Below are 22,190 nucleotides of genomic sequence, written 5' to 3'. Positions count from 1 at the left end.
CATAATGTTATATCATATAACATTCATTCATCTTCACTAAGTGCTTTACACACACACACACACACACATATATATATATTTATAGTGTCTTGTTGCTGTGCTCAGTCTTGCCATGGTGTGTGACCTGTGACATGAAACTGTCTTCCACAACTTCACCTTAGTAGCAGAGTTTGGCTGTTCCTCACCCAGCCTCCTACACAGCTGTTTCTGTTTCAGTTAATGACTGTTTCAACCTACATATGAAAGCAAATGAAAGGTCTGGAGTTGATATCAGGTATTGAGTTGGCATTTGGCAGCTGTTTGACTGGAGCTACCAATATGAAGTCCAAAGAGATCTCAATGCAAGTGAAGGAGGCCATCATTAGGCTGAAAAACAACATAAATCTATAAGAGAGATAGCAAAAACCTGTGTGGCCAAATCAACAGTTGGGTACATTCTTAAAAAGAAAGAAAGCACTGGTGAGCTCAACAATATCGAAAGGCCCGGAAGACCACGGAAGACAACTAAAGTGGATGATCGCAGAATCCTTTCCTTGGTGAAGAAAAACCCCTTCACAACATCAACAGAAGTCAAGAATACTCTGGAGAAGGTAGGCGTATCATTGTCAAAATCTACAATCAAGAGACGCCTTCATGAATGTAAATACAGAGGGTTTACAACAAGGTGCAAACCACCGGTAACATTCAAGAACGGGAAAGCCAGATTAGACTTTGCCAGAAAACATCTAAAAAAAACCCTTCCATGTTCTGGAATAAGATTCTTTGGACTGATGAAACCAAGATTAACTTGTACCAGAATGATGGGAAGAGAAATGTATGGTGAAAGAAAGGAACAGCTCATGATCCAAAGTATACCACATCATGTGTCAAACATGGTGGAGGCAGTGTTATGGCATGGGCGTGTACGGCTGCCAATGGAACGGGTTCACTGGTGTTTATTGATGATGTATCTGCTGACAGAAGTAGCAAGATGAATTCTGAGGTGTATAGGGCTATACTCTCTGCTCACATTCAGCCAAATGCTACAAAACTGATAGGACACCGCTTCACAGTGCAGGTGGATAATGACTCTAAACATACCGCGAAAGCAACGCAAGACTTTTTGAAGACAAAGAAATGGAATATTCTTCAATGGCCAAGTCAGTCGCCTGATCTCAACCCAATAGAGCTGCTTTTCATTTACTGAAGACAAGACTGAAGGCAGAAAGACCCACAAACAAGCAGCAACTGAAGTTGGCTGCAGTGAAGGCCTGGCAAAGCATTTTGACTGCAAAGGATTTTCATCCAAGTATTAAAATTGTGGTTATATTTACAATTATGCCACTTTGTCCAAATACCTTTGAGCCCCTGAAAATGGAGGTACTTTGCGGAAAATGCTGTAATTCCTAAATGGTAAATGCCATATTTCTGTGGAACCTCTTAAAATAAAGGTGAAAGTGTACACTTCAATCACATCTTGATTGTTTTATTTCAAATCCATTGTGATGGTATATAAAGGCAAAATCACAAAAACTCTGTCATTGTCCAAATACTTCCGAACCTGACTGTGTATATATATTTATATTGCTGACTGAAAGTTTTTGCTTGTTGTAGCTGATTTGCTAGAGAGATTTTGGCGCCATTTCTGTGGATGCTGATTGGCTAGCACAAATTTTATCACCAATTCTGGGGAACTACCTCTCTCTTTTTCCAGGAAATGCTTTGTTGTTCTGCTGTGTAGATCACAGTTCAGCTCTGGTGAGATCACACAAACTGAAACACAGCTGTGTGTAACAAATCTCCTGCTCATTCACAGGTAGGTGTAGACTACTAATCTCACTAATCTGACTTATAAACATGAGAAATGAAGCACTAAAGGCAACTGATTTCAGTTATGAAGGCAGCTGGTGTGTGAATATTTACACACTAAATACTTCCGTTACCTGGGAAAAAAATCGAGATTAAACTTATTTTTAAAAAAGTATTTGTGTTTAAACAATCTTGTAAGTTTAAAAAAAAACCTCTGTTAAAGGTATAAATGTGTTTTCGACTCTGTATCTGTAGATATCCTAATGTAGATGATTAATGTTATAGTTTATTTATGGAATGCTGGGCCTTGTGTCTGTTATCCCAAATGATATAATTTTTTATATTATTTATAAGTTTAGTTTAGTGATAACTGAATGATATAAAGACAGAAAACTACAGTATTTTGACATGTGGAGATTAGTTTAAAAATGACAGTGAAAGCATTGGTTGGCTTTAGGTAAAGTTGGATTATACTTGCCTTTAATGATGCATACACAAGAGTATAAATGAACATAAGCAGGTTTTCTGCATTGTTTTCTGCTTGTCTTCATTGTGTAATTTGATAAATTCAGGTGTAGTTCTGCGACAGCATCTCTTAGAGTATGAATGCTTCACCTTGTGCGAGCATCTGAGCACAACAGAGATGCTCATAGAAGTATAAATCACCCCTAGGGCTTTGCATTTTTAAGCATTTTAAGCACTGTGGGGCGTCAATAATCCCAAAACATGCTTATAATGAAGTAGCAGTAATTGTGCACTGCATCTTATTACACAACTGGGACAGCATTCAGTGAAATAACACCTTAATGTCTAATAATCTAATGTGTATATATAATGTATCTAATATAACAATACTGTATTGTGTTCTGTATTTAAAACCTGTTCTGTTTAATCAGGTACATTTCCTCATGGGAAATGTAAACTTGAACGCTTACTTTGCCATGGCTAAATTTTTTCCCCACACTACATTAGCACCACTAATGCTCCCCAAGAAGCAGTGTTCATTTCATGCAGCTGCCCTGTCACTTTCGACTGAGATTTTAAAGTAATACGGCACAATGCATCACAACGCAAATACTTGACGATGTGCATCATGGGAATGTGCAATTCACGTCATGGGAAACAGCATCCCATTAATTATGCATCTAATGCAGTTGCATTCTTTGAACACCAGAGGTCCCAAACTGTGCAACCTATAGAGTTAAAATATAATGATTATATTACGCAACCATGTTATAACAGTTAAAAAGAGTTCGTAGCTTTCAAATGACACTGGCCCCATGCCGCTGTAATCTACAGTGATCTACGGGCATTTTAGCCGACATTGGAGCTCTATTTCCTATTAAAATGATGTCTCAGTTGCTGCTACGGAGCTCATAATGTATCATTACACCCATAATGGTTAATATTTAATACAATGCTTGCAAATGTCCATTATTATTTTATTTGAGAGAAAAGGTCAAGTGTACAAAAATACTGTGCTAAATCATTGTTTTATGTGTAGATACTAAATGTAAGGTCAAATAATTGAGCAAATATAATAATAATAATAATAATAATAATAATAATAATAATAATAATAATAATAATAACAAACAGCATTTTTGGGGGCCAAGCACCCAGACTCATTGAGCTACACATTCACAGACACGCTACAGTTGTTGCCTAAGCAATCATAGGAAAGCAGAGCCAAAACTTTAGGCAAAGAGATTCAAGAGTGATTTGTAGTTTCACTCGGGATGTGTATGTTTTGATCATGGACAGTGATGGAATTCTCTGACAGTAGGAGGAAAGGTCTAGTTGAACAAATGGGCAGCAGAGTGGCATTGCTGCAGCATTGTTTAGACAGGTGTCAGTATGATGTGAGTCAAATATGGAGAAGATTGGACAAAATTTGGAGGAGGAGTAGCAAAAATGGCAGTTAGATGTAAGCATTTTTGGCATGTTATTGTAATTTTTGACCAGTAGGTGGAGCTATCACGAAATTTGTTGCATTGCCTAAGATGCCTACCAAGTTTTGTGTCAGTGTGCAAAGTCGTTGCTGAGATACAGACTCACTTCCTGTTTGGAAGAAGAAGAAGAAAACATAGAATAACAATAGGGTGCCTATGCATGTTCAGTGCTTGGCCCCCTAATAATAGTGACAGTAAGAAGAAAATATGAAATATATAAAATTTGTTTAAAATAATTATTCTGATAAATAATGAATTTAGTGAATAAAGTGTGAATGTGGATTCAGGTAGAGAATTGAATTCCATGTGAGAATGTTTAGTTTTGTTCATTACTGTACAGTGACATGGTTATACTCTTAACTCTTTTTTTTCTTTTTCTTCTTTAACAGTCACCATGGCAGATATTTTTCTGAAGAAATACATGAGTGAATTTATACAAAAGATAAGAAATCCAATGGGATTGGCTGATGATCTGTATGCCAAGAACTTTATTCAAAAGGAAATGTATCAAAACATCAAAACCCAGGAAACCAACCTAAGAAAAACTCGTGAAATTTATGAGAGTCTCAATAGCACAAAGCACTATGACTTCATGTGTGATTGGTTGAAGGAGAATGAGTCAGATGTGTTTGAAGAACTGGGTAAGCCTCTTAAGTGTAGTGTTGTAAATTTTGTCCAGTATCAGGACCTCTCATATATATGCATAAAGTGTTTTTGTAATATGCATTTTATTAATACCATTAATATTTATTTCACTCAGTTTGAAGGTTTGTGACAGTTTTATATTTTTTTCACACAGAACTTTTACACAGAAAGAGAGACACTGAGGCTGAAGCACCACAGAGTAAGTTACTGTAATATTTGTATTAAAGGGTCGTATTCAGAGTCAGCAGTTTAAGTCCAAATTATTTACACAATATTTATTTCAATATTTAGTCAGGAAAACTTCCTAATATTTAGAGTCAGGTTATGAAACTGTTTAAATTGATTTTCTGAACTCTTCATTCAGAATATTAAAATCACCTGCAAGCAGGTTACACCTCCAAGGGTACCTGATTGTTCTGTAGTAGAAGCGTCCAAGATGGGATTTTTTAATAGCATCTAGACCACCACCTTAAAACACAAGCAGTCATCTTTAAAGCCCAAAAGTATAAATAAAAATAAATGTAATAGAAGTCTAGTATATTGCCATCATATTGCTGCATGAACAGTCCTAGTTGTAAGTATCACAGTAATCACAGGTTTAATTTAACAAAATGACTTCCACACTCATTATTCAGCAGTGCATAGAATAGCACTTGATCCAACACATACTATTATTTCACATTTCATTTTTAATTTGCTATTTTGATTTGTCAAATCATTAAAATAATGTTTTGTTAATTCCCTTTGCTCTGCAGTTAAGAAAATCTGCTGATGGTGAAAGATGAGCTGACTCATTTGCTACACTTACAGATCACTTTAAATTTTTTCCTGCTTTACCCTTGGGGATTGATAAAGTACATCTATCTATCTGTCTATGTTCATTCATAATTTAATTCATAAAATATCTGAGGCAATTAAAGTTGATAAGGGTATTTATTTGGGGATTCTGGAGCAATTAGAAGTCAAGGGAGTATTTACATATATTTGGGTTTGGGGAAATTCCAGTTCACATGATTAGTTATTTTTGGCTTTTGGTGCAATTAGGAGTCAGGGTTTGGGGAAATTAGGAGTCAGGGGGGTATTTATTTTTGGATTTTGGGGAATTTCGAAGTGCAGGCCTACACACGTGTGTGTGTGTATGTGTGTGAGTGTGTGTGTGAGAGCGAGAGAGAGACTGGCCCTTTGTAACATTCAGGAAATCCTTACTGACATACAGTCCTTTGGTGTACTTTTAATAGGTATCCATTACAAAAATTCAAAATTTAAACTTACATTTTTAAAACTTAAACTATAAATGTTATCCAAACCAAAACTGCACTTTGTTAAATGTCCCATCAACCACAGCTCTCATGACAGAGAGCTTTGAAACGCAGTTTGAATGGAGTCTGTACATTAAGTGGTTTGGGCTGTATTAATCGGAGAAAAGTATTGAACAAGTATGACGAATAACAAAACAGTGCTTTTCAAGCACTGTAAATAACACTCTGACTGTTAATTTCCCCAATACCCAAAAAATATATATCCCCCTGACTTCTAATTGCCCTGAACCTGAACAAAAATACACCCTGGCTAATTGCCCCAATCCCTAACAATATACCCCATGGCCTCTGATTTCCCCAAACGCAAGCATATCCTACTTACTGCTAAATGCCAACAAGCCCATAGATTTGCCCCAACTGCATAATGCCAGCAAACACAAACATAAATGCCCCCCTGACCACCTACATTTCTATGGCAACACACTGGAAACAACTGAACACTATAGAAACCACATAGCAGCACTGTTGAAATACCACAGCAGAACCCTAACAACATGCTAGCAAGCTTTGCTCTATATTATTTTGACCTTTTTTAAACTTTCTTTTAAATTGTCTTTCTTTTCAACTTTTTTTCAGCTCTTTTTAAACATTGTCAAATCTAGTTAATAGTGTCATATTCCTGTATGTAATATTGGCCTTAAATGGCATTTCATAATATTTCTTTACTGTATTTACAGTCAAAACCTACAATGAGGGGAAATAAGTATTCAGGCAATTTGGTTTTTGTTATTTAATATACTTCCAGTGCATATATCCACTTCAAATTTACACACAACGTTTTTAACTTTGTATTTATAAATATGAACAAAAAGTATTAAAAGTATTCATAACTATAAACATGGATATGTTTAAAAACTAAATTGATGGGGAAGTATTCAGGCACCACAAATGAACAGCGTTAGTATTTTGTTACAACGCCGTTGTTGGCAATTACAGCTTCTTTCACCAATCTGTAATGAGCTGAATTTTTTCCAAAGAGTTCTATTTTTGTTTCATCTGACATGAGTATATTGTTCCAAAAGAGCTCTGATTTGTCTAAATGCACATGTGCAAGTTTTAGATGTGCATCTCTTTTCATTTTTTGCGTGAGGTGTAGGAACTGACAGGGATGTTTAAGGCCTTCGCAATGGCTCTGTAGCTTTTTTACATTCGCTCATGTTCAATAATCTTATTATGATTTGTTTGTTTAAAAATGATTGCTACTTGTGTGAAATCTTCCCAACCAATGGCATCTTTTATAATGTTACCAGGTGCGATTTGCAGGAGAACATGATATATTTTTTATAAACTTTTATGTACACTTTTTTTAACATCTCTTTTTTTACATTTATGAATATCTACATTTTTGTTCCTATATACAGTCATATCCGGAAGTATTTGGACAATGACAGAGTTTTGTGATTTTGCCTTTATACACCACCACAATGGATTTGAAATAAAACGATCAAGATGTGATCGAAGTGTAGACTTTCAGCTTTATTTTAAGAAGTTCCACAGAAATATGGCATTTACCATTTAGGAATTACAGCCATTTTCAGCAAAGTACCTCCATTTTCAGGGGCTCAAAGATATTTGAACAAAGTGACATAATTGTAAATATAACCATAATTTTAATACTTGGATGAAAATCGTTTGCAGTCAATGACTGCCTGAAGTCTGGAGCCCATGTTCTCAGAACTCAAATTCTGCGTTTTCTCCCTGGAGATGCTTTAAAGGCAAAATCACAAAATGTCCAAATACCTCCGGACTAAACTGTATATGTGTGTGTCTGTATGTGTGTGTGTGTGTGCGTGTGTATATATATATTTATAAAACGTTACACAGATCGGCCATAACATTAAAACCATATGACTTATATTGTGTAGGTCCCCCTTGTGCCGCCAAAACAGCTCTGACCCGTCGAGGCATGGACTCCACAAGACCTTTGAAGGTGCGCTGTGGTATCTGGCACCAAGACTTTAGCACCAGATCCTTTAAGTCCTGTAAGTTTCGAGGGCCTCATGGATCTGACTTGTTTGTTCAGCATATCCCACAGATGCTCGATCACCTTGAGATCTGGGGAATTTGGAGGCCAAGTCTTGAACTCTTTGTGCTGTTCCTCAAACCATTCCTGAACAATTTTTGCAGTGTGGCAGGGCACATTATCCTGCTGAAAGAGGCTACTGCCTTTAGGGAACACCGTTGCCATGAAGGGGTGTACTTGGTTTGCAACAATGTTTAGGTAGGTGGTATGTGTCAACGTAACATCCACATGAATGCCAGGACCCAATGTTTCCCAGCAGAACATTGCCCAGAGCATCACACTGCCTCCGCCGGCTTGCCTTCTTCCCACAGTGCATCCTGGTGCCATCTCTTCCCCAGGTAAGTGACACACACGCACCCTGCTATCCACATGACCAGACCAGGCCACCTTCTTCCATACTCACATGCCCATTGTAGATGCTTTTGGTGGTGGACAGAGGTCAGCATGGACACTCTGACAGGTCTGCAGCTACGCAGCCCCATACGCAGCAAGCTGAGATACACTGTGTGTTCTGACACCTTTCTATCAGAGCCAGCATTAACTCTTTCAGCAATTTGTGCAACAGTAGCTCTTCTGTGGGATCAGACCAGACAGACTAGCCTGCACTCCCCGCTTACATCAGTGAGCCTTGAGCGCCCATGACCCTGTCGCCGGTTCATGGGTTTTCCTTCCTTGGACCACTTTTAGTAGGTACTAACCACTGCAGACCTGCTGTTTTGGAGATGCTCTAACCAAGTTGTCTGGTGATCACAATTAGGCCCTTGTTAAAGTCGCTCAGATCCTTACACGCTTGCCCATTTTTCCTGCTTCCAACACATCAACTTCGAGAACTGACTGTTCACTTGTTGCCTAAAATATCTCACCCCTTGACAGATCCCACTGTAACGAGATCATCAATGTTATTCATATCACCTGTCAGTGGTTTTAATATTAAATTAAATAAATAAATGATCGGTGTGTGTGTGTGTGTGTGTATATATATATATATATATATACACACTATTCAACATTTGAAGTGGATCAAAACCTTTCATCAAAGTTGTCCTAAAACCAAAATGTGTTTCTTTCACAATTCATGCATAACATGTAAGTCTGTTATTAGTCAATGTTGTCGTTAATAAAATGTCATTCTTCATGGCTTTTGATGGGCTCCAGACATGATTGTTTGTCATTAGGTACCAATTGACCTGTCACAGGTGTCCGTAATTGGGTACCGGTCATCATTTAAGGCTCTGAAAGCTTTACTTGAGGTCAGAAAGCATTGAAAATGCCACGTTTAGTGATATTGCAGGATTCTGACCTCAACAGGGCCATTGGGATGCTGCAAGGAGGCATGACTCAGCGTGAAGTTAAAGACGCAGTGGGAACATCTCAAAGTGTCATTTCCAGAGCCTGGAACAGGTTCAGAAGGTCTGGTAGTGTGAGTAGAAGGCATGGTGAAGGCAGACAATGGATCACAACACCAAATCAAGACCGATACTTGACCCTGCATGCCCGCAGAAATCGTTTCATGCCTGCAGTCAGCCTGCGAAATGACCTTCAGGAGGCAACAGGGGTGCGAGTGTCCACTCAGACTGTGAGGAGACGACTTCATGAAGTTGGCTTGAGAGCCAGAAGACAATGGCACGTCTGCAGAACACCGCAGGTGGACACTGAATGAGTGGGGTACAGTGCTCTTCACAGATGAGTCCTGGTTCTGTGTGAACTTCCTAGACAGGCGTAGGAGGGTCTGGCATCGCCCTGGGGAGAGAAATTTGCCACAAAATGTTGTACAGCATGACAGTTTTGGCGGATCATCGGTCATGGTTTGGGGAGGCATCTCCATGGGTGGAAGGACAGAGCTTGTCATCATCGAAAATGGCAGCCTGACAGGCCAAAGGTGTAGGGATGAGATCCTGAGACCAGTTGTGCGACCGTATGCTGGTGCAATGTGGCCAGATTTCACGCTTATGGATGACAACACCCGCCCACATCGAGCAAGGCTGGTGACGGAATTCTTGGAGGAGGAGGGCATCTCAAGGATGGAATGGCCAGCCCGGTCACCCGACTTGAACCCTATTGAACACATTTGGGAGCAGCTACACTCAAGAGTACAAGCACGCCAGGTCCCTCCAGGAACCCATGTGGAGTTGCGAACAGCGTTGCTGGAGGAATGGAAAACCATCCCTCAACAGGATATCCAAAAACTCATCTCAAGCATGCACAGGCGATGTGAGGCTGTGATCAGTGTCAGAGGTGGTAACACTGACTACTGACTGGTTGTCTCAATGCATAACGTTTGTTGTTTCTTGTTTATGACTTGTTTGTCACATTTGTTAAATCATGCAATTCATGTTTGTTTTACAGTACGAACTCAGATTTTTGATCTGCTGTAACATGTGCAATAACATCTTGTTTTGTTGAACTGGAAAAAGCTTTCTTTCCTGTTTTGGGTCCTGCTTCAAGCTCTGACGCTCTGATGCTCCACACAGAGTGACTACAGTACAGTAGAGTACAGTATTGCACTGCAGGCAATAATGTTTAAGAGGCATTTCCAGTCCATTGTGACTTCAGGTGACACAGAAGTACTGAACAACCAACCAGTTTTTTGGTGCACTCTTGTCTTCACGAAAGTGTGACAATGTCTGGGCACCATCAAAAGTGACGAGGCATGAAATTCCATTGATGACAACATTGATTAATAGCAGACTTACATGTTATACATGAATTTTGAACAATACCCATTCTTGTTTTAGGACAACATTGATGAACTTTTTTGATCAACTTCAAATGTTGATTACTGTATATATGTGTATATATATATATATATAAAATTACACACACACACATACATACACTGTCTACTTTAATAGGCACACCTGCTCATGTATCAAGTTCAAGTTCAAGTTGAGCTTTACTGTCATTCTGCTACATGTGTGGACATATAGTTGAACGAAATGTCATGTCTCGCAGGACCACGGTGCTACATACAAGTTAAACATAAATATAAACATAGAAGTATAAGAAACAATTTAGGTGACTATACATACTTTACAAAACTTTACAAAAACTATACAAAACTTTACATATATACTGTAAATGGAATTGTGCAAAAGAGGTATTTTGTACATGAAATTGTGCAAAAGAGATATTTTAGGGGAAGCAGTGCATAGTGCAAGATGATTTGTAGTGCAACGCACAAGTAAACGTATATTATCAGACTGAGTCTTTGTGTGAGAGAGTGTCTATAAAAAGTGTTCAGTGTACATTCAGGGAAAAGTGTGTTACTACAGGTGGTTTGTATAGCCCACTCACCTGTGTGTTTGTTTGTTTTTTTCCCTGGGTTTTTTTATGGGTTTCATGGGTTTGAGGTGTTTATGGTTATGGATGAGGTTTCAGAGGGGGACAGGGAGATTGGTGTTGAGGGCTCTCACAGCCTGGGGGAAAAAGCTGTTGAGCAATCTGACAGAGCGAGCTTTGATACTCCGGTACCTTCTACCTGATGGCAGGAGCTGGAAAAGATTGTGGGAGGGATGGGAAGGGTCCTTCACGATGCTGGTAGCCTTGCTGGAGCATCGTGCAAGGAAAATTCCCAGGATGGAGGGGAGAGGGGCACCGATGATCTTCGCAGCTGTGTTCACTGTCCGCTGTAGGGTCTTGCGGTCAGCAGCACTGCAATTTCCATACCATGCAGTGATGCAGCTGGTCAGCACACTCTCAATGGTGCCCCTGTAGAAAGTGGTGAGGATGGGTGGAGGGAGAGTCGCTCTTTTTAGCCGGCGGAGAAAGTGGAGGCGCTGTTGGGCCTTCTTGTTGAGTGAAATGATGTTGGTGGTCCAGGTGAGATCCTCTGTAATGTGCACTCCCAGGAATTTAGTGCTGCTGACTCTCTCCACGGCCGAGCCGTCGATGGTCAGTGGGGAGTGGTCAACAGAGTTTCTCCTGAAGTCCATCACAACCTCATTTGTCTTACTCACATTGAGGGACAGGTTGTTAACACCTCACCATTTAGCCAGCTGTGCCACTTCCTCTCTGTAGTGAGTTTCATCGTTGTTTCTGATGAGGCCTACCACAGTTGTGTCATCAGCAAACTTGATGATGTGGTTGGAGCTGAACTTGGCAGTGCAGTCGTGACTCAGCAGCGTGAAGAGCAGCGGGCTGAGTACACAGCCCTGTGGGGCACCTGTGCTCAGTGTGGTAGTGCAGGAGGTGTTGCGGCCGACATGGACTGACTGAGGTCTTTCACTTAAAAAGTCCAGGATCCAATTACAGAGGGGTAAGTTGAGGCCCAGCAAGTTTAGTTTGTTGATAAGCTGCTGAGGGATTATTGTGTTGAATGCTGAGCTGAAATCGATGAACAGCATTCTAACATAAGAGTCTTTCTGTTCCAGGTGAGTAAAAGCTAGGTGGAGAGTGGAGGATATTGCATCGTCCGTGGAACGGTTTGGACGGTATGCAAACTGAAATGGGTCCATCGTGTTTGGGAGACTGGACTTGATGTGTTGCATGACTAACCTCTCAAAGCACTTCATCACGATTGGGGTCAGTGCTATAGGACGGTAGTCATTCAGGCAGGACACAGGTGACTTCTTTGGTACTGGAATTATGGTGGTGGATTTGAGACACGTGGGGACGACTGCCTGGCTCAGCGAGGTGTTGAAGATATCTGTTAGGACATCTGTCAGCTGTGCAGCACAATCTCTTAGTACACGGCCAGGTATGTTGTCAGGGCCCGCAGCCTTACGTGGGTTGATCCTGGACAAGGTCTTTCTTACGTCGGCTGGAGAGAGACAGAGCACCTGGTCGTTTGGAGATGTGTGTAGTTTTTGTGCAGGTGTGTCATTCTGTATCTCAAATCGTGAGTAGAAGTGGTTCAGTGCATCTGGCAGGGATGTGTCATCATCACTGGCCTGTGGCAGGGGCTTGTAGCCAGTGATGGTCTGAATGGCTTGCCACAGGGTACGGGTGTCTTTGCTGTCACTGAAGTCGTTGTTGATTTTTTGAGCATATTGATGTTTTGCCTTCTTAATGCCATGAGACAGATTGGCTCTTGCTGTTTTGAGAGCTGGCTCATCTCCTGATCTGAATGCCTCATCTCTGATTTTTAGCAGCCCACGAACCTCAGCTGTCATTCATGGCTTCTGGTTGGCCTGTGTGGTGATGGTCTTGGTGAGTGTCACATCATCTATGCACTTTTTGATATACGCAGTCACTGTTTCAGTGTACTCTTGTAAGCCTGTGTGATTGTTGTGGGTGGCTGCCTCTCTGAACATGTTCCAGTCTGTGTCCTGGAAGCAGTCCTGCAGTGCTGAGGTAGCATCGTCTGGCCATACTGTGATCTGCTTTTGAACCGGTTTGGCAAGTTTGAGACGTGGTCTGTATGCTGGAATCAGCATAACAGAGATGTGGTCTGAGTATCCGAGGTGGGGGCGGGGTGCAGCCTTGTATGCATTTTTCTCTGTTGTATAAACAAAGTCCAGTGTGTTGTTTCCCCTTGTTGCAAAGTTCACATGTTGGTAGAACTTCGGCAAAACTGTCTTTAGGTTTGCGTGATTGAAGTCACCAGCTATAATGAAAAAGCCGTCAGGGTTGTTTGTTTGTTGCTCGCTGATATCGCTGTACAGTTCACAACAATGACGATAGCCGTGAACTCCCTCGGCAGATAGAACGGTCGACACTTCATAAACATAAACTCCACCAGCGACGAACAGTGATTTGATACTACCGCAGCGTTGTTACACCATTCTTTGTTGATATACACACACAAGCCTCCTCCGCGAGCCTTACCGGACAGTGATGAATCTCTGTCCGTTCGGTAGCAGGTTAGCCCGTGCAGCTGAATGGCGGAGTCCGGGATTTGGTGTTTAGCCATGTTTCAGTGAAGAAAAAACACAGCAGTCCCTTGTCTCTCGCTGTGTAGACCGACTGAGTTGAATTAAGTCCAGTTTATTTTCCAGCGAGCGAACATTCGAGAGCATGAGTGTTGGAAGAGCCGGTCTTGTGGGGTTAGCCTTTAGCCTAGCTCGTATACCTCCGTGCTTACCGCGTTTCCGTCCTCTCTCACACCGCTTGCGACGCTGCCTTTTGCAGGTAGCGACAGTGGACGAGGCCGCGGTTTCGAGGTCAAGCTTCAGCAGTAGACAAAGGCCTCGAAGCTTCTCAGTAGCTGCCGGCGAGAGTTGGTGTTTGTATGCACTGCCGATTTCCAAGAGGCTTTGGCGGTGATAGGTGCGTTTTGAAGTTTTTTCCTTATGAATTAGCGATAAAATGATATTAACTGTAGACGAAGAGACAAGATTAAAAGACATAAAAGCACCGTCTTTAGGACCCGGAGTAGCCGCTGCGTCTGACCGCACCGCCATCTTGGATCAATCAGTTTGTATGATTGATCCAAGTTATGTATGCAGTTATCCAATCAACCAATCATGTGGCAGCAGCACAATGCATAAAATCATGCAGATACAGATCAAGAGCTTCAGTTAATGTTCTCATCAAACATCAAAATGAAGAAAAAGTGTAATGTCTGTGACTTTAACCGTAGCATGTTCTGTGGGCGGAAATGCTGTTGTGGGGAATTTTTAAAGTGAAGTGATGATGAGTGGCCATGTATGGTGACCCATACTCAGAATTTGTGCTCTGCATTTAACCCATCCAAGTACATACATACACACACACACACACCAGTGGGCAACCGTTTTTGCTGCAGTGCCCGGGGAGCAGTTGGGGGTTCAGTGCCTTGCTCAAGGGTCTCACCTCAGTCGTGGTATTGAGGGTGGGAGAGAGTCCTGGTCATTCACTCCCCCTACAATCCCTGCCGGACCTGAGACTTGAACCCACAACCTTCAGGTTCACCTTTAGGTTACAAGTCCGACTCTCTATCCATTAGGCCACAACTGTCTCTTACTTAGATTACCTCTTTCAAGGTTAAGCAAGGAAACCAAAACCTCTTAGAATCAGAAGAAAACTTTACAAAGGTAAACCTAAGCAATAAAGGAGGTCTGTTTCGAGAGCGAACACTGAAGAGTTGACCATAATGCATGATCTTAAGAACCCCAAGGGTGGGACATATTTGCCCCCTATATTTGGATAATTCTAATTTGTCTTACTCATTCTAACTCTCTTTATTGTCACTAGATGTCTCCCCATCCCTTTAAATCACTCATATGTCCATATATGGTATAAGCTTTTCTGCTGAATATTATGTCATAGTATTTTATGTTTACATTTACAGCAACTTATTATATTGTTACTCTTTTTTACTACTGTTATATCTGATTCACTTTTTTACTAGAACTTTGTACTAGTCAGTGCTGCACTGTCTCTTACTGTGCCTATGGTCCTGTTTTGGTAGTTATTGTACTGTCATTTGCAGTTTGCACATTTGCACATGCACTTTATGTAATAATGTGTAGTCTCTTGTAGTTCTGTGTTGTTTGATGTAGGACCTTGGTCCTGGAGGAACGTTGTTTCGTTTCACTGTGTACTAACTAGCTGTATATGGTTGAAATGACAATGAAGCCACTTGATTTGACTTGACTTGACTTGATTTGACTTGATTTGCATTGTATGTTATCTATAGCAAGCTATACTTGGTTTCTGTGTGTGTGTGTGTGTGTGTGTGTGTGCGTGTGTATGAGTGTGTGTGTAAAACAAAATGGAAAAAAGACTCATCCATAGAGCAAAACAAGAGCAAGGACAACAATGGTACAAAACACAGAAAAGACTAAATGCAACAGAGGCAATACAGAACAAAAGTTTGGAAAATAAACAGAGAAAACACTGAACTGAAATAGGGGTGCTAGTCAAGCGAAACACGAAACAAGTGATCAGGAATGGTATGTGACAGGGTCATGTAATTTGTAGTGGCTGATGGGACTTGTAGTTCATCATGATAATATGCACTGGAAGTTTGTTAAATAACAAAAACAGAAGTTTCAGAATGCGTATTTCCCCTCATTTGAGCTGATAACATGCAAGAAATGTGCAAAAAGTTCAAGATCCAAATCACACAACACATTTTAGTCAAACTCTGCCCCTAATATTAACTTCTGAATGTCACTTAAGTCTGTAGTTACATCTGAGGTCTCAGTACTGATGTGCACAATTTTAGTAATAAATTATCACTGTGCACTTAACTGAACTCTGAATACAGCCCTTTGTGTCTTATGTTGTTTTATATGGTATTTCTGTGATTTAGATCTTTCATAATTTTTGATATTTTGTTTTAATTTTTTAAACATACAGAAAAAAAAGCCAGACTCGAGAATGAGGATGAAACAGATTTTACAATATTTCCTGGTAAGTTTAGGAATTTTATTTCTGGTAAGAATGACAACAGTTATTTAATATTTTTAAAGTTTTAGATTTGTGGCTGTGAAACATTAAAATTTATAAATTGTTCAGTTTTTCTTCAGTAAAATATCCTTTATACAATCTAAATTGGGTGTCTTAATTGGGTTAAAATTATTATGAATGGATTTTATTTATCTTCTTCCATTTCTCACAATAAAACAAAATGACTTTATTAATATCAGCTTTGTCTGAATCTGAAACAGATCTTAAGAGGATATCAACATTCGCCAAACTGGAGAGATGGGTGTCTGAACCAGAAATCAGCCAAAAGCTGATTAGTGACTTGGAGAGACAACTTGGCGATAAAGGCATGGCAGATTTGAAAAAAAAATTAAAGGACAAAGAACCCAAAAATATTTTATGCTTCAATGCTAACAATATTGATAACATCAGGAAAAATAAGGAACTTGACAAGTTTCTCAGCAAAACAAATAACACAGAAATTCCTAAACTGACATTTAGCATGTTTTTTAAGAAAGGTGGTTCTGTGTCATCAGGAAATAATGCTCAAAGCTCAGACATGCAGGAAACACGCATTCATGAGATGAAAGAGCAACCTCAAAGATTCAATGTTCCAAATGTCCCAAGACATATAGATGTATCGCTGTCCCAATACGACCCATTCACCAAAAAAAAACCACTAGAAGATGATCTTGGAAGTACAGACATGAAGGAACCATGGACTGATAAGATAGATGAGCAACTTAAAAGATCAAATGTTCCAATGCATGAAGATGAATCTCTGCACCAAAAGGAGCAAATCACCAAAAAAGAAACACCACTAGAAGATAGACTTGGAAGCACGGACATGCAGGACGCAAACATTGATGAGATAGATGAGGAGTCTCAAAGATCAAATGTTCCAATGCATATTGCATCTCTGCACCAAGATGAGTCAATCATCAAAAACAAAATGCCACTAGAAGACAGATGTGGAAACATGAACATGCAGCACAATGAGCAAGCAAATATGCAGGTTAATCCTGAGCCTTTTTCTTCGAAGCAGCTGCAGGACAACAGTCCAGGCTCAGCATCAAAGTATAGCTACTCTACCAGTTTAGAGTATTTGCCACAAAACAATAAAAGATTACCAGAGGAGGAAGTCCTGGCTGTGTTCAGTGACACTGGAGACAAGGATATTATGATTCATGAGAATAAAGACAATGAGAATGAGTCCAAAACCACTGAACAGCCCTGTGGTGGATCATTCCTCCAAATGCACCATGAGGTCAAAGCTGATGCACCATCACAGGAACCTACAGACATGCAGGGTACACACATTGATGAAAAGGAAGAACAATCTCAAAGATCAAATGTTCCAATGTATGAAGATTTATCTCTGTACCAAAATGACCCATTCACCAAAAAAGAAACACCACTAGAAAACAGATGTGGAAGCACGGACATGCAGGAAACACGCATTCATGAGATGAAAGAGCAACCTCAAAGATTCAATGTTCCAAATGTCCCAAGACATATAGATGTATCGCTGTCCCAATACGACCCACTCATCAAAAAAGAACCACTAGAAGATGGACTTGGAAGTACAGACATGAAGGAACCATGGACTGATAAGATAGATGAGCAACTTATAAGATCAAATGTTCCAATGCATGAAGAGGAATCTCGGTACCAAAAGGATCAAATCACCAAAAAAGAAACACCACTAGAAGATAGACTTGGAAGCACGGACATGCAGGACACAAACATTGATGAGATAGATGAGGAGTCTCAAAGATCAAATGTTCCAATGCATATTGCATCTCTGCACCAAGATGAGTCAATCATCAAAAACAAAATGCCACTAGAAGACAGATGTGGAAACATGAACATGCAGCACAATGAGCAAACAAATATGCAGGTTAATCCTGAGCCTTTTTCTTCGAAGCAGCTGCAGGACAACAGTCCAGGCTCAGCATCAAAGTATAGCTACTCTACCAGTTTAGAGTATTTGCCACAAAACAATAAAAGATTACCAGAGGAGGAAGTCCTGGCTGTGTTCAGTGACACTGGAGACAAGGATATTATGATTCATGAGAATAAAGACAATGAGAATGAGTCCAAAACCACTGAACAGCCCTGTGGTGGATCATTCCTCCAAATGCACCATGAGGTCAAAGCTGATGCACCATCACAGGAACCTACAGACATGCAGGGTACACACATTGATGAAAAGGAAGAACAATCTCAAAGATCAAATGTTCCAATGTATGAAGATTTATCTCTGTACCAAAATGACCCATTCACCAAAAAAGAAACACCACTAGAAAACAGATGTGGAAGCACGGACATGCAGGAAACACGCATTCATGAGATGAAAGAGCAACCTCAAAGATTCAATGTTCCAAATGTCCCAAGACATATAGATGTATCGCTGTCCCAATACAACCCACTCATCAAAAAAGAACCACTAGAAGATGGACTTGGAAGTACAGACATGAAGGAACCATGGACTGATAAGATAGATGAGCAACTTAAAAGATCAAATGTTCCAATGCATAAAGAGGAATCTCGGTACCAAAAGGATCAAATCACCAAAAAAGAAACACCACTAGAAGATGGACTTGGAAGCACAGACATGCAGAATACACACAATGATAAGATAGATGAGGAACATCAAAAATCAAATGTTCCAATGCATGCTGCATGTCTGCACCAAGATGAGTCAATCATCAAAAACAAAATGCCACTAGAAGACAGATGTGGAAACATGAACATGCAGCACAATGAGCAAGCAAATATGCAGGTTAATCCTGAGCCTTTTTCTTCGAAGCAGCTGCAGGACAACAGTCCAGGCTCAGCATCAAAGTATACACAAAGCAATAGCACAGAGTTCTTGGCTCAGTATAAAAACACAGCCATACTAGCTCCAAACAGAGATGTGAAAGATCAGACTGAAGCTACAAAAAAGAGGGAAAAGTCAAAATGCCAGAAGGAAAAGAAGAAAAAATCAAAGGATGACCTGCTTCTTGACTGGGCAATGAGACAATGTAATGACCGTAAAGAAGAGTTAAAGAACATATTGGACCAGATCTCAATTATAAACATGGCAGAACACAGCGATTATCCATGCTTTACTGCTGAAAATGTCATGGTGTACAAGTACTTAACTCCTGAGAGCCAAATTATCTTTATTGCCGATGACAGTTCCTCCATCAGCACTATGACCATGGTCCATTATCACATGTTTGTGTGTAACATTAAGAAAGCAATACTCTTAGGTCCTAAAAAACAAGATGAACAGGAGATTCAATATATTGAATCTAAAGTGCCTGTAGATACGTGTACAGGCTTTATTTTCAAAGCGTTCGCTCCTGCTCTTACAGTTTACAAAAAGATTCAGAAAGAAGAAAAGTTGTATTCTCTCATCTGAGTGCAGTGAAAAATCCCAAAACCTGTAACCGCTCATGTCAACAAATATATACATATATATATAAATATTGTCAAACTAGCGGGCTGTAAATTCAGCTACTGACAAAATATTAATGTGACACGGTAACCATGTGTCTTTCCAAAAGAACTAATTTAGGGATTTCACAGCAAGACTACTTATACTCACAACAGAATGCTTATGCAATCACACCTTTTATATTTTTATTTGTAAATAATTTGGCAAACTTTATTGGTTTTTTCCCACTTGAATATTATTGTTATTTTGTGTCGATTCATGACCTAAAATCCCAGTTAGGTCCATTTCAGTTTTGTATCACTGCAAAATGTGGAAAAGTTCAAGGGGGTGAACAAGTAGGGTCTGTGGGATTATTTTCCCCGTGTCAAGGTAAACAGGATGTGTTGGTGGTGGTTGATAAGTTTTCACATTGGGTTTGAAGCCTTTCCAACCAAAACAGGGATAGCCATTCATTCAGACCAGTGCATTCATTCAGACCACAGAATTCACTTTTCTGCCCAAGTCATGCAGGAAGTCATGAAAATGTTGAATGTTCAATGGACGTTTCACTGCCCATATAGGCCTCAGGCTTCTGGACAGGTCGAGTGTCAAAATCAGACTTTGAAACAGCGATTGTTATAGTTACACCAGAGTGGGGTGTTGTGGGTGGATGCGTTGCCAGCTGTTTTGTGCAGTATTTGATCCACATCTATGAGAGGGGTCTCAGCCCATACGGGATCATTATGGGTCGACCAATGGCCCTACCGGGGACAATCGATCTAAGACAAGCAAATGTGCATCTTACCTCTAATGCGCTAATGAAGTATTGTGAAGAGCTCACTGAAGCTGTTAGTGCTGCGCAACAGCATGTCCAGGAGGCATGGACCTCCCCTAAAAACGTGCTATTGTGGGGACATGCTATTGTGCCAGGACAGTTGGTAATGATCAAAAACCACACAGCTGGTTAGAGGCAAAATGGAAAGGCCCTTTCCAAGTTCTCTTAGTAACTGTTTCGGCAGTGTTGTGTCAGGGAAGTAAGACATGGATACATGCCTCACACTGTAAAGTGGTGCTACCACCTAAATAGGGACAGTTTGGGTGGCTCTGAGAGGAGAGCTTTGAGAGGATCCGATGGCATTTAGGCCGCGGGGGTTAAACTCAAAGTGAAGATTCCCTTTTCCCCAAAATGCGATTAGCGCTCCCTACTCCTCTCAGTGGACAGGACCCAAGTTAGGCAGGGAGAGACAGTAACCCCTTATAGTGGTAATTTATGCAACATTTGAGCCTACAATATCTGGTTAAATTCCAGTCTATATGTGTGTTTTCAATAAAAGATTTGGAGAGAAAACAAATCTTTTTGAAGTTCTGGAAAAAAGGAAAAGATGCTTCTGTGTCTGCTGTAAGATACTGCTGTCGTGTGTGTGTGTGTGTGTGTGTGTGTGTGTTTTTTTTGCAGGAAAAACCAGGTGAGGCGTATATGAAGTTGGTGCAGGTGCTACGAGAAAACCAAAAGTCTTCTACTGCATCCATCGGTTTCCACTCACTCCTAACTGGCCCCAGGACACACTTCAACCCTGTCCACGCTGTGCTGAAGCAAGACCCATCCGTCTTTGCCATCATCACCGCACAAAAGACTGATTCTATAGATTAATTAATCAGGCAGTATCACTGGATACAATTTAGACACAGTCACTGGTTTCATGTTATATAACATTACATATGCGGCCACTGCACCTCAGGGTTATTTGATTAGGTATATCAAGAAGCCTAGTTGTCCTATTGTGCATAGTGTATAGATCTAGATGAGATGCATGGCCATGTTAAGTGTGTCGATCAGTTGACAGTGACTGGTTAGGTGCCTGGCTACGTTCCTGGTGGCAAATGGTGAAATTCGACTGTTTCATGGTTTTCTTTGTCATCCTCCTGTTAGCTTGTGTTATGATTCACTGTTGCTTCATGTGTAATTCTAAGAGCATGAAACAGGCTCAGGTAGCAGAAACTACGGTTATGTTGACTCTTACTTTTAGGCCTGATGCCTACATCTAATATGACATTATTTTTCTATGCTTGGTAGAAAGGTAAGTCCTTGGAATCAACTCCAGATCTTTGATCTCCTTAATTTGTCATGAAATAATGAGGAAACAGGCCACACATGGCCATGAAATTGCTTATCAGTCAACCGTCCAATTACTTTTGAGATCGATCTAAGACAACCCCTTGAATAATCAAAAAAAAATCTGTGAAAATGGAGAGACTCTGTAAAAAATGGCTGTAATTCCTTTAACAGTTAATGCAATATTTTGGTTAAACCCCTCGAATTAAAGCTGAAAGTCTCCACTTCAATCACATCTTGATTGCTTCATTTCAAATCCATTGTGGATTATGAAAACTCTGTCACTGTCTAAATACTTATGGACCCTGCTGTATTGTATAAATAAAAGTAAGGTACTGTATTAATACAATTTTACTTATCATTTTTGTTATTGCATGCAGTAGCTTTCAAATAAACGCTGATAAATAAACACGTAAGAGGAGTTGTTGTGTTATTGGTCACTAAACTGATTTTTTTGGTCTGGCTCTATAACACAGATTTTGGTTTTCTATTAGTAAAGCACTTTTAATAAGAAGCAGTTAACATTACTGAACTTTAAAACAATCATCAAAAAAAAATAATCAGGAGCTAGTTCACTGCACTATTATCGGCTCAGTTTACTTCTAGACACGTCAAACTCCACACAGACAGC

General features: G+C 40.2%; 1 protein-coding gene across 2 annotated transcripts; it reads left to right on the top strand.

Annotated features, from left to right (window-relative positions):
- Nucleotides 1–1,698: 1,698 nt before the first annotated feature.
- Nucleotides 1,699–21,962, top strand: LOC113547703 (uncharacterized). 2 transcript variants are annotated; one of them, XM_053242348.1, is made up of 6 exons: nucleotides 1,699–1,795; nucleotides 4,130–4,381; nucleotides 4,540–4,584; nucleotides 7,570–8,065; nucleotides 15,951–16,004; nucleotides 16,262–21,962. In XM_053242348.1, the coding sequence occupies exons 4-6, from the start codon at nucleotides 7,960–7,962 to the stop codon at nucleotides 19,429–19,431; spliced, it is 3,330 nt and encodes a 1,109-aa protein (XP_053098323.1). In that variant the 5' UTR covers nucleotides 1,699–1,795; nucleotides 4,130–4,381; nucleotides 4,540–4,584; nucleotides 7,570–7,959; the 3' UTR covers nucleotides 19,432–21,962. The 2 variants fall into 2 exon arrangements, with proteins under 2 accessions (XP_053098323.1, XP_034169831.2); XM_034313940.2 differs by lacking the exon at nucleotides 7,570–8,065.
- Nucleotides 21,963–22,190: the final 228 nt, after the last annotated feature.

This window comes from Pangasianodon hypophthalmus, chromosome 19, assembly GCF_027358585.1.
Source record: "Pangasianodon hypophthalmus isolate fPanHyp1 chromosome 19, fPanHyp1.pri, whole genome shotgun sequence".
NCBI lineage: Eukaryota > Metazoa > Chordata > Actinopteri > Siluriformes > Pangasiidae > Pangasianodon > Pangasianodon hypophthalmus.
The sequence above is the reverse complement of the archived record's forward strand: the minus strand, read 5'-3'. Positions and strand labels throughout refer to the sequence as shown.